At 37.8% G+C, this 14,134-nt stretch overlaps 1 protein-coding gene across 3 annotated transcripts in view; it reads right to left on the bottom strand.

Moving 5' to 3' along the window:
- MOCOS (molybdenum cofactor sulfurase) overlaps positions 1–14,134 on the bottom strand; it is a 210,249-nt gene that overhangs the window by 29,434 nt on the left and 166,681 nt on the right. For all 3 annotated transcript variants that reach the window (XM_021528759.3, XM_077784950.1, XM_077784953.1), the window contains 2 exons: positions 5,889–6,005; positions 3,020–3,463 (listed from right to left, as the gene is read on the bottom strand). In XM_021528759.3, the coding sequence (XP_021384434.1) occupies positions 3,020–3,463; positions 5,889–6,005 (561 nt within the window). The remainder of the gene's footprint in view (positions 1–3,019; positions 3,464–5,888; positions 6,006–14,134) is intronic.

Here is a 14,134-nt window from a genome sequence, read left to right as displayed (position 1 = left end):
GAACTTACAAATCTATGAGCTTCTGATCTCAAGTCTCAAAGCATTAGAAGATGAATGAATTTACTATAGCTCAGTATTTGAACCACTTCTACTTTTACACATCAGCTAGCTGAGTTATCCTATAACTGATAAACATGGAGATCAATTTTAATTGGGAAAATACTGTTCTAAATTTCCAGCAACTACAAAGCATCTAAAGCTATTTTAGATTAAAAACAAGACACTGATTTTCAATTCTTGGATTCCACTCAAAGACTAAAGCTACATGATTACTACTTCAGAAGTTTATATGTTTGCTGAAGTAAGGAGATAATACAATGTTAAGCGTGAAGTCTATGAAAAACCACTAAACAAATGGCAAAATAATAGTTTTGCATATGATTCAATCTTTTCACGATAAAGCCTAGAGATTCTGGTATAACCAATATTTTAGAAGGCAAAATTATTTTCATGATTTGATTCCATTTAATTGTGGTAAGGTTTCTTCTCTAGCATGTCTTGTTTCAAACTCCAGTGCATGTGACATACATTATTTTCCTGTTTCAAGGTGATACAGGCTGAAGCTGCAGTTGTGACACATAAAAGCATATATATTGGAGGTTAGTGCACTCTGCAGGATCTGGCAGCCATGGCTTTCTATTCTACTCTTACTCACTGGGAAGAGACTAAGCCACTTGGTGATTTAGAATGGAATGAGTTGAGTTTTAAAGTTCATATTATAAATAGTGGTCTGTAAGATAGCATTTTTATCTCTTCTATAGGCAGACAGTGAGATTGGCAGATCTGTCACAGGCTGGTTATAAACATATGACAGGTCTAGAAGTGCCAGCCAGACTTTTAGGAAGAAAAAACATGAAAAACATCTGGTGGACAGGAAGAAGGCCACAAAAGCAAACATATTTTTTGCAGGGATTTACTTCAATATAAAAACCCCATCCAAATAAAAATACTCTTTTGACATCAACTCCTGGCCTGCTCTCCCAATGCAGTGAAAGCCCTTTCCCAGTGGATAACAACAATTTCCCAGTTCTTAGGTCAACTTCTACTGTTCTTGCATATGCACTCATGTATCTTCTATAAACCACATGGAAGTGAACAAAAATTACTTTTTAAGTAGAGGAGGAGGAGAAGAGCTAAATGCTCTTTTCTAGTGAAATTCCTGTTCCTTTCAATACCATACACTAAATCCCCGTATTTATTTAATTTTCTGTTACTCTTTGGCAATACAGGCTCTGACAGTGCTTAGATTACACAGCTTTGATGTGGCTGAGGCTTTTTTATTAAAAAAAATCAAAACAGACTTCAAAAATTACTCTAGACATGCAAAATTAAACCTCATAATGCAGTTGCACTTTTTATATCTGTTTTTAAATTATTCAGAGCAGCTAGTGCTAGCTGCATAATCTAAGATGCCCGAGATTCCTCTTGCAGTCAATGAAAAGAAACATAAATATCCAGGAAAATTTATTTCTCTTACTGCAGATTCCTATTTTTTGCTAAAATGAATAAGCAGGTATCCATCTCTCACTGCTTACAGAACAGTGTTGAGCTGTAGAGGTGGAAGCTGAGGTAAGATGAGCCCTGGTTTCACTCTGGGCCTGGCACAAGCACTCTGCATGAGGCATGAGGATTTCCCCCCTCCATATAGAAATGCAGTCCTGTTTGCCAGGGAGTACCAGATTTATGTGAATTTATCACCTAAAGCTGTTTCCCTTTACAGAGCTTGAAGAGGAGAAACCCAGCTCAGCTTGTGGGGAAACATAAGCTTCCTTTCATGCTGAGGTATGTCTCACCTGCTCCTGGGCACAATCACTTCAAAGTCTTCCTAGTGCTGAATGTTGTGGCATGTATCTCACAACACCAGCCTGCATGTCGTAAATAGAACTTAACCCCAAAGGTGCAGGAATGCTGCCAACATATTTAACATATTTCAGCAGCTTCCATACTGGGCTTCTAATACAGCTATGAAAACTGCAACACTTCAACAAAGGTTAAAAATTTTCACATGAAACAGGCAATTAATTTGATTTTCTAGACAGTTTGATCTAGTGGGAGGTTAATAAGGGGTGGAAATTGTTTGTTCAGGTCTCATTTAATGCTCAGGATTGTGCCTCTGAATTAAAGACATCATAAGCCAACCCAAATTTAAAAATACAGATGTTTAGTTGATCAGTTAATAGTGTTTAATTGCCCAACCTCTCTGCATCGAGAAAGAAAAAAAAGCACAATGTGATCAAATCAGCTGAGAAGACCTATTTAAAATGCAGAGGACTCATCACTGGATTTGACCCCAATTTTCTTTCAGATGTGAGACACTGACCTACACCAGTAAGTTTTCGTAGGGAAAGTTATACCATTATTGACATTCATTAAATCACTTCCCAATATGGTACTAAGCAGAATGACACTCTAGGTTATGTGTGGGCCATATACCTATTTCATCATGCATTATTAAAAAAAAAAAAGTCACAGCTAAGGTGATGATATTATTAACTTGGTAAAAAAGCAATTAAAATCTTCAAAGAGTGAACTTTCAAATAGCACAGCAACACTTAAATGTCATATTTCTGTTGCAAATGTATTTTTAATGATAACATTTCTTTGTAATGTAAATCAGCCGCCTCTCAATTATAACATGTTAATCAAGTTATTTCTCAATTGCTGCCTACCCGTCAATGCCTACAAATCCATCACATGTCATTCTGTAAAAGCATACTAATTACTTGATTATATTTTTGTCAAGTTTGAAAAGCCAACTATTTTCTTCGAGACAGCATATTATGTGCAGATTTGCCTGTTGTGGGGGAGGGGAGAGCAGAAGACATATTTACCCCTCCTCTGTAACTTCAGCCTAATTCAAAATCCTTCAAGGTAGCCTAACACGTGGAACTTGATCCTAGAAACTGGAAAAAAGGAAGCGTGGGTACCCACACATTGCTTCCTTCCCTTTATACACACGTCTGATGAAAAACACAAGACAGAGCTGCACAAATACTTCTGAATGGTTCAAAACACATACCTCAAATGCAGAGCAGGATTTGATTGGGTAGAGGTAAATTTTGGCGACAATGATGGGCTTGCCACCTTTTCTACACGTTGGCACTGCAATCTCAGAAACAGTTGCCCTCACGCTTTCTGCCTCAGGCTCTGGTGGCTGCCAGCTGCCAGTTGTCTCTGCCTCAGAAGGAATATTCCTGAGTTCTCTGTCAGATATTTGCAATATTGGAGACAATTTATCCTCCTTGTTAAAAGAAAGGTGGTCATCTGGAACAGACTCTGTTGTCAGCTTTGTAACAGACTGGAAAGGAATCTCAGCATCTGAGTTGGAGAGTCTGGTGGCTATGATGAAGTTCAAAAAAGTCTGTGCATCTTCAAAAGAAGACATGTAGCCAAAGGATATTCTCACAGAACCAGTGGGACGTCCATCAACTAGGTCTATGTTATCTCCACAGACATGGCCAGCCTAGTTTGAAATAGAAAGAAAACGAGTGAGCTGTCATATTTTGCTTTATTTCTCTCTAATTTTACCTAGTTATTAATGAGTCTCTTAATTATAACTTGAAAAGCTGTTGTAAAAAAGAGAAGGTTAACTCATTAATACAAAGACAAAATGAAGAAAAAACCCTCAATCATCTTATGATTTACTCACACTATGAAGATAATTTTGAGCTGCTTGTCCTATTCTACTCTAGGGGAAGAGATACTTCCAAAAACATATCAAGAATCACAAAAAGGTTGTCTGAGCTGACCATCATGGGACATACAATCTCCAGGGACATTCCAGTCTCACCTGCATAGTTCACTGAGTTGCAAACTGTGATGTTATGTTCAGGTAAGTGAACAAACCATAAAACAGCTAATTTTTGGGGGGCAGTTTTCTCAATATTCACTGGCAGAAGAGTGCCATTTTAATACCATCAGTGGCTTTATCATGGCTTGTGTTTAATAGTCCAAACAGCAGAGAACTAACTCATTTGGGATAGCAACAGAGATGTGAAGAGCAAAAGTTTCTCATTCTTTAGGTGGGTCAGTGAGTGCTGCCACTCACCACCAATGAAGCAACCTAGAGTCCCCCTTTGTTCATCCACTTAATATTAGCTCACCAGTAGACTTAAGATTTAGTCCTAACACAGCAATCCCTAACTGCAGCAGCTGTTGGTTTTCTTTTCCTCAGAATTTAATTTATTTACATATTTCTGTCACATTAAAAATGAACATGTGAATAGTTTATTTACATGAGGGCTTTTTTTTTAAGCAAGAAATGTCACAGGACAGTGAACACAGATGCCATTTATGCAAAGAGAAATGAAAACCCTACATCTATGTCAAAGCATGCAACACAGTAGTAAATATTTTAATGCAGTGTGAAGTAGTTTTTATCCTTGACAACAGAGCAGAAGCAACATTTGCAAAATTAGGTTGCATCTGTTAATATACCCTTCTGTAACCCTTCTGCCAAGTATTGCTTGATTGACTGAGGAGAGAGGTTCCTACTGTGCAAATAAGCAAACGAGCTCCTACATAACATTTTAAGAAAACTAACCACACTTCTCGAGGGACACTTGAAGACAGAAAGTCCTCCCTCACAGGCATTTTATCATGTACAACTTCATCAGGGAAGGAAGAATACAGCCAGCACCCTGGGAAAAGACGAAACTGAAGTATATGTGCAAATAACTTGATAAAAGATGCTTTCCTCTACACAGTAACGTTGTCAATAACCCATCCTGATCCTTCTCAAAGCACTGATGGGAATGGAATGTCCTCAGATAACGACTGTGTAACTGTACCACTTCATTATACAACCTTTGGAGATTAAGTGTCTCTCCATAAATTTAACTTTAGCCTATCCCCATTTAAAGGACACAGATTTAAAATAAGTCACTCACTTCTTAGCAAAATCCTCCTTGTATAAGGAGATCCAGGAGCATTGCAACTGGTTATTTGGCATTTTTCACTACAGCAAATGATAGACCATTTTTTATTTTCTCAGAGGACAGAGCTTCCATAGCAAGTCAAAGTACCATTTTGCCAAGGAAGGTATTAAAGAACTGCAGCAGACTTTAAGAACTAAGTGCTATCAGTCCTGCATGCAAATGTGTTTGCAAAATTATCTATACATCTCTGTGAAATTATAAGGGAGCTATAATATCATTAAAGCCATTAGATTTTTTTTTTTTACCTTTGGAAGAACACCATTAATAAAGTTTTTGATTGTTCTGAATTAATTTACTCTAATTTCAAACTCTGACAAATATGCAGACAGGAAGACTCCTGCACTTCACTGTAATGCATCCTGCTATATATCTTTTAATGACAGCTTATGGAAAACGTTAGTAATCTTGAAAACAGTCTTTACATTCATATTCTAAAAATCTAACACGCCAGTAATCCAAGTAGATTTCATCTAAATTTGCTTCATTCTCTAAGATTCACTGTGTATTTGCCTTTATTGTTTCCTGTCCAAATTACATATGTATTTTAATTTGTAACACCCAACAGCAACAGGTCTACAAGACCTGAGCATTAGTATGTGCAATAATGAATTAGGATACTTAAAGAAAAATATGAGCGGAATTGTCCAGAAAATTCTATTCTGCTGGAAGTCTTGCAATCCAAAACCAAACAATAAGGTCCAATTTCCTATTTGCCAATGAAATAATAACAAGTAACACATACTTCTCTGCATCCATCAAATGATTTTGTTTCAATACCTCATTTCAATGAGCCAAGTTTCAATCAGTTTAGTTCTTTAACAAAGAACCAAAGAAGTGGAAAACTTAAAGAAAACAAGTCAAATTTACTTCATTCATAAAGTCACAGAAAGTCAAAACCATGGCATGTGATGCACTTTAACTTTTAACTTCTAACCACATTCAGAAACCAACCTGCAGATTCCTTTGGATGTCCTCATTGCTTATGCCCAGATGCATCTGGCAGGCTCCCGTGTTACAGAAGCAGCCTGTGCGAACGTGTATGTTGTGAAGACTCGCCATGCTGTCCACCTTCCCAATCCAGCAGAAGATACAGGAGAAGAATGAAAAACAGACATTTTAAAGTGGTCAACAAGATACAGTGTTCTAAAAGTAGAAATCAATGGAGGTAAATTATGTCTCTAAACAATTAACAACTTACTGTGGCTTTTACCATTCCCATACAGATTTAGTATTTTTCAACTTTGTTACTTCAGCCAGAAGAAAGAAATGGTAGGAGCAGAGAGGTTTCCCTTACCATTGAGCAACTACTCCACACAAAACACACACAACCAAATCCTGAGCCTGTGAATGTCAGTACATCTGCTGAATTTTGAGGCTGTGAACAGGTTTATTCACATCAGTGCTGCTAATTACAGACCTGCAGCCAGGTGTTACTCGGTGTCTTGACAGAGTCACCACCTGCAACTGCCTCTGAAGAGACTGAAGAGAAGCCTGGGGCACCTTTTCAGGTAGCTAAAGAAAACTTTGTGTTCCAAGGATCTGAAAGTGCAAGTCCTTGTCACAGAAACTAATGGCATCTACGGGATTTTGACACCCAAGTGCTGGAAGGATCAGCATCTCAGTAAGCAGTAACATTTGCCAGGATAGGGAATGGACTGGAATACCTCCTTGAGTCTTGCACATACAACCCCTCAAGTCCCTGGTGCATTTCTTCCTCGTGCTGTTTAGTATTACACTCTTTCTTTATTATCCACTGAATACTGAATGGGGAGAAATAAAATACTTGATAACAAACTGACATGAATAAATTATGGAAAGGAATGGAAATGATGTGCAAAGAGAACAGAAGAACGTGCCCATATGTGCCTCAGAAGGAGACATATATATGCATGCACTGGGAGGACAGCACTGCAAGCGATACGGATTTTCAGGGTTTCATAGCACAAATAAGAAACACTACAGGGATCCTCTTAGCACAGCTAAGAAACCACGGAACCTCAATGCAGGGACCTGGAAATGCTTTATATTGATCTCAAAAAGCAACAGCAGCAGCTGATAAGATTAGCTGAGCTACCACCAGCTATTTCTTTGATGAAAAATGATAAGCATTCCTTGTCAGGACTGCAAGAAAGGACAGACAAATAAATGCATGAAATCTGACCCCCATTCTACCAGACTCCCAAAACAACCTTGCACAACTTTCATTAACCCCTCTGTGCTTTTGCTCCCTGTTTACAAAAGGAGAGCAGCAGAGAGCCTTGAGAATGACCACACTGCAGACTCGGGGGACTCCGCTGAACCAGGGACAGAATCCCCCATGCAGGAAGCTCGGGCTCAGCTGGATGCACAACAACAGCTCAGCCTAAGGGGGGTGGAAAAGGAGTGTCAACCAACTCACAGTAACTACTTCCTTAACTGTGAGCCCATGCTTCGTCTGAGGTATCAGCATAAATGTTCAACATAGCTTTTGTGGCTGGCTAAATCTCTACTGGCTTTTATTATTTTTAACATAAATTCCCTCTGTACAGAACAATGGCCCAGTATATATACCAAACACTTTCTGGTATAATTCACTGTATCTTCTGTCTGGATATGTCAATCTTCCATCTTCTGAGATCTCTGAGTTTAACTCTGTGTACCAAGCACCTTTAAAGTCACTATCTCAGTGGCTAGAAAACTCAAGCCTTCTGTTAGAACTTACTCCATGCTGAAACAATTCAGCCTAAATAGTATTTAGCTCTGCTAAAAGCAGCTCAAACAGAGTTATTGCTTTTTTTTCATGTGTGGGGCATAAGGATCTCTGCACAAAAATATGCTGTATACAAAAAAATTCTATATTGCTATAGCACACAAGTTCTCAAGTTCACATTTAAATGTGTTCTGTGCCATTGGTTCAGTTCAAAATTGTTTGATTCTCCAGCACAGACATAATCAAAATATAGACTTGGAAAGTAGAGAATACAATCAGCCCCAAGATCCCTATTGATGATTAATGCCTCGGAGAATATCTTATGTTTAAAGTATGTTTCTCAGATTGAAGTTTTAGTCAAAGGCATCTGTTGAGAGAGATTGTTGTGGTGTTGCTAGCTTTATTTTGTCAGAAGACTTCAGTATGGGAACAGTGACATTTTCTTGATGTCTTTTTTAATTTAGATGAGAAAAGTTGTCATTCTGCCATAGCATGGTTTGTCATGGTGCTAGTAACTTGTGGGCGGATCTGTCATTCTGTTATTCATGACAAGCAAGGCAAAAATCATGACATACTTCACTGCTGAAACAGTACAGTATTTGGGCTTATTTACTCAGTATACAAAAACCTTTAAAATATAGAATCTTTTTACTATTAATATTTTTTAAAAGTAACATTCCTGGGGCAGCCTTGTCTATCAAAATGTAGGTAGTGTAATATAGTTTTCATGCCACATCTTCAAGGAATTGCAAACAAGATTAATTTTTTTAAAATTTTGTTAAATAAATTATTACTGTTTTTTAATAAACAGGAATTTCACTCTAGCCATGCAATTCAATCTTCACCTATACTTTAATTGTCATATATGTACGTTAGACCAGGACTACTGAGACATAAAAACATCATCATTAGAGGAATACAGGAGTTATGATTCAGGAGAAAAAAGATAAGTTATGAATAGCTTTAGTATTAGCTGATGTTCATTACCACCAGTGCGATAATGTGCACAGATCTTGGGAATGTGATGCACACTTTCACTGGAAACAATGACACCATGTAAAGAACCAGAAAAGGCAGCATTGCAAAAATATCTGTCCCTTGAATAGATGCTTGGTTTTCCCTTGGACATATGTTTTGATTTCTTCTTGTTTAGTTTCACCCTAGAAATATACTACTTGGGGAGTTAATTTAATCTCTCTCTGCAGTGCTATCACATAGCAAAACAAATACAACATAAAACATCTGTTACAGTTATTCTGATGAAGAAAAGCTTCCTTAAATAAAACACATCTTTAAAATTTCCATAAGGAGCAATAACGGATATTGAGCTCAGGGTTATGAAATACAGAAAGTCACTTGCAGCTCTCTCTGTAACAGCAGAGGGTGACTTTTGGGAACCAGGAATGAGTTCATCAATGAAGGCACAGAAGCATGAACTGTACTAATGGTACTAATGTACTTGGATTGTCAGTTTTGGTGATTCCTTGGATCTGATACTTGGAATGATTGTGCCTTGGTTTTTAAGAGATTAAAGACTACAATTAAATTCAGAACAAATGCAGTGTTTTACTGATTTCAGTCAGTGAGGACATGGTAATCAAGGCATCATGCTATCTTAGAGTCCCTTCTGTCTCTCAGAGCCCCTTGGCATTCGTTACTTTTTCTGAAGGTCTTTACTGTGGGCCTGTAGACTGCTTCACACCCCAACACTTCTGATGTCATGTTGTCTTGATTTTTGACAAGCAAAATGTGATTTTCACATTTCCAAGTCATGGTCTTGAAATCTAATAAAGATACATAAAAGAAGTTTGCATAAACAAATTTTTTAAAACAGTTATTTTTTTTTCCATCAATGAGCTCTTCTTCAGTGTTGCCAGATTGATCAAAACCTCACATTTGGGTTTTTTTTTTTCATAGTGCTCTATCTGATAAATATAATTTTTAAAAAAATATAAAAAATATTGAAGTGTAGAGCTTTCACTTTAATGCATTACCCTACAGTAGTCCCCTCTTGGAAATCTGGTATTTCAGTTGATACTCATCAGCTGGAAAGCTCTGAGAAGAACTGAGATTCTGGTCTGTTCTGCTTTCCCATTCCCTGTCACACAATGCACTGGTGACTCCTCTGTGTTTGCTAAAGGAGTGACTGCTGCTAACAATTCACTTCAGGGCTTCTGAGGCACTCAGTGAAAGCTGTAAGTTTTTCTCTGGCTTCAGGTTCCATTGAAATTAGTCTGAAAATGATACTTGCTGTAGGTACATATATGCTAAATGAGAATAAAGATTTACAAATAGTACATAATTTTGCATTATTCCTCATCAACTAAGTCTAAGACTTTCACTAAGAATGATGAATGCTTTAGAACCCCTGCTGAAGTCATTCCCATAGGATGCAATTCTGTAGCTCTTATTCAGGCAAGTACTTATTTGTGTAAGTTATCACAATAATTATTCACATTAATAAAGAAACATTTTATAATACATCGTGAAGTGTTCTGAAAAAAAAAAAATCATTTAATTCAATACTGGCAAGTGCTGTCCTTCAGGATTTGGGATTAGGACTTCTCATTTTGCTTTCTACAATGCCAATGCCCAAGTATCAGAGTATCTGATGGATTTGCTCATTACAAGAATTTCTTTGCACACCACTGATGGCTGGTTATAAAACAGGCTTCAAGATGCTGTTCTCCACATCCACTGGTAAATTAATTCACTGATTCATGGCATGGAATTGGAGAAAGTAAGCTAGCTCTTTCTGTCATCCAGCATTTGACTGTGAAATGCTGTTGCTGATGCAAATGCATACATAATCTTATTAAATACAATTTAATAAGAAGTAGGTCAGAAGGAAAAAAAAATCAGCACTTGTTTTCAAACCATTTTGTGGTGGGGAGGGGGAGAAGGAGAGAATTTTAGTTGAGTTACAGTTTCATTAACTGTTTTAACTGCATAGTTTTCTGCTATAAAGGCTTCTTTCTTTCCATCTCAGAGAAATAATTTCTATGTGGGCAGATTCTCTCAGTATTGAGTAATCTGATTCTCTCCTTTTTGCCTCTCTAGTTGTTGACAATGGATTAAATTAACCCAAGATGGGATGTATATCTCTTTTTAGTCTTCATCTGTTCATCACTTACTCTGACCAAAATCCCTTTGGTAGAAGATAGTGAAATATTAGACAGAGACATTGAAATGTAATAATATTGTCAAGTTCAGTGTCCTGAATATACTTGTTCAGTATAAATGCTATCTTACCAGGAACTTTACAGTCGATGTGATAATTTTCTCAGCTAGTTTTAAAGACAGTCAAATAGCAGGTTAGATTGCATGGGAGATAAACAAGCTGGAAATATTAGCAAAATTCAAAATATGTGGGTTGCCACTCTGCAGGAATTCTCATTTAGGAGATGCCATATACATAGTGAACTGCAGGTTCTTCATGCATAAAGGAGTAACAATAATTTTGCATTTCTGACAACCAGAAGCTAGAAGATTTCTTGGGGATAGGGTAGCTATAAAAATAAAATGAAACAATGAAACACAGCCTTGTTAATGGATGACCTAACATTTTTTTCTACTGTTTTTTATTTCCTGCTGAATACACAAGGGAATTTGAATACAACTATTTGAAATGGAACAGACTGATGAGTAAGCTAAACACCTTGGTTTTCTTTCTTTGATTTGGTGCCTTAATGACCATAGATCTGTCCAACAAATGACACCTTGTTTTCTGTTTCTTTTGGTTTATTTTCCCTCCAGGTCAAACTGCATTCATTGACAATGAAAATCTGGTTCACTAAAATGATACAGAAAGGATGGATTTCAGGAAGAAAGAAAAGCAAAGGAATTCAAGCCCTCAGTGGTTTCCTAACTGATTTCAACAAAGCATCCTCTTGTGAGTCATAGAAAAACATCTGTATCTCTCCATCCCATTGAGCATCCCCAGCTATTAGGCTAAAGGTTTTTGGTCAAATTGCTGCTAGTCAGAAATGTTGAAGCCAGATGTCTTGGTTTGGAAAAACGGGTGTCTGTTAAGGAAGGCAGGAGCCTCCCCTGAAATGGAAAAAATGTAGACCCCCTTTCTCTGAATTGTTATAAATTTGAAATTAAGGGAGGCTCTCAGGCAAAAATATGGGAGAAGGAATAACAGTTCTTTATTAGGGAATAAAATAAAATCATAAAATAAACAATGCAGTGAATCAAAACAACACTGACAGAGTCAGAATACAACCTGACACCCTATTACTCAGGGTGTTGGCAGCAGTCCAATTGGGAATTATGGCTGCAGTCCTCTTGCAGTGTCAGGTGTGGTTCTGTTGGAGCAGTGATCCTGTAGAAAAGGGTGTAGTCTTCCTGCAGTGGAAGAGGCAGCTGTTCCTCTGGGAAATCTAGTGCAGGAAAAGTCATGCTGATGCTCCAGAAACTCAGGATTATATCCAGGTAGAAATGCTTGGCTCCTCCCTCTGGGCAGAGCATCTCACAATGGGATGCTACAGCTCTTATCAGTCACAAAGTGACATTCAATAGCCCATTATCAGCAGATGTCTCCTCTGAGAGAGGACTGGTTGTGGAAGAGATAAGGAAAACTGCCCACTTAACAGAAGACAACTGCCATACAGATGGCAAATGGAATACATCTTTTCTTGCAATCTGGGATACCAGAGAAAAACCAGAAGACTAAGCTATAACTCATATCTAGAGGGATAAAGGGGAATGTAGCAGATTAATACAAGTGGAAACAATGCCTAGGAATAAAACTGTGCAGTGCATGCTACTGAAAGTCCAGTGAGGTAGGTTTAATTCACGTCACAGTCAAAATCTTCTCGACCTTTTCCTCTTTCTTTAAAGGCACTTCAATCCTCTTTTGTCTGTATCTAACTCCTCAAAACAGGGATAATAGAACACAGGGATGTTGCAGGGTCAAATTCCCATATTACTTTAATTACAGTCACAGGATCCTATATAGTGGTGTGGTGGGGTAGAGGGGTGTGGGGGCAGGAAGATGAAAAAGGAAGCAGAGCAATAGAGAAGGTGGGGCCAGTCTCTTTTTGTCTTGAAAGGATTCAGATGGTGGACTGAAACTAGACACCATATACATTCAAAGGCAGCTGATGTGCTTTTACCAAGATCAAGGACAAGGGAACCCAGTGGAAGCTCTCAAAAGTGCAGTTCTTTTACTGGTACCATGTGTTTTTTTTCCACATTTCTCTCATGTGACAAGGTCTGTAGTTTAGAGACACAGTTTGGCCCTGTTACCAAACAGAAAATATTTAGCCTCCCTCATTCATCTTGGATTCTTTGATCTGAACAACTATGAGCATCTTTCTTTTATCTCTTTTCGTTTCCTTAGCAACGTGCAAGGACACTCCTGAGAAACAGTGTCAGACAACACCTTCAGTCTAGTCTTTCATGAGGCTTTCTAACCTTGATCAGCTCTGATGTACAGTTTAATAGTAGGCAATTTCAGGCACACTAACTCACATGTGTCTTTGTCCCCCTGCAACGAGATAAAACAGAAAGAATTCAGCCTGTACTCTGTCACTACTACCTCAGCAAGCAGACAGCTGCATTACCTACTAACCTGGTCTGCATTTCTCACATTGAGCCTGTGAAGTACAGCACCTCCTTATGTTCAGTCAGTGATTAACGATTATGACTATGTTCGGACTTAGATCAATGAAGCTGCTTCCTATATTGTGAGCTCCTTTTTGCAAGGGCTGTCTTTGAGCACCTAGTGCCATGTCACAATAGCAAAGATCCAGATTGTAATGATTTCTTGCCAGTTTGAAGAAACAAGGTGCCATTTATTGACACACCAGTGTAGTTTACTGCATTGCTGCTATCTCCCTGTCCAAGACATCCACAGCACAATTGGAAACTAATTGGAACCAAAGAAATCAGTATATGTTCAACAGGAATCTTCACAACAATCTTTTTGTCCTTATAATCTTGTTTGCGCTGGTCCGTCTGCCATTCCTGGCTTCCTGAAATCAATGGCTAAATCTATAGCTAAAATCAATATTGAGTAATCAACTCAGCAATTTTTAGGTAGCTATTGGGAAGATGGCCAAAAATCCCATTAAGCAAGTTAGAGAACATTTTTCTTTCCCTGAGTCATCAAAATTAATATAATGAGTGGTTATGCTTCTAAAAGCATTAGTGTAACTAGCTCAGAGTCATATGACCATTGCTGCAAAGCCATTCTTAGCTGGAATTAAAAAATGCTGTATTTCCATTTTCTGTGGCTCAGATGAAAAATGCTGCACTTACAAAATGGAATGATTGTTTTACATGGAAATAAAAAGAAACAGATGGGGGAAAAAACCCTAAGAAGCCTAAATATGAAGAGCAACAAAAATGTCTTGCTTAATATCATTCTATGAAGATTTGTTTCAAATAGGTTAAATATAGTAGGAGGTTTCCCCCCTCATTGCCCACTTTCTCCTGTAGGGATGTGGTATGCATTTCCAGACAAGTACTGACTGATCCAATTGACTTTGTATCAATTTCT

This window comes from Lonchura striata, chromosome 1, assembly GCF_046129695.1.
Source record: "Lonchura striata isolate bLonStr1 chromosome 1, bLonStr1.mat, whole genome shotgun sequence".
Classification (NCBI taxonomy): domain Eukaryota; kingdom Metazoa; phylum Chordata; class Aves; order Passeriformes; family Estrildidae; genus Lonchura; species Lonchura striata.
The sequence above is the reverse complement of the archived record's forward strand: the minus strand, read 5'-3'. Positions and strand labels throughout refer to the sequence as shown.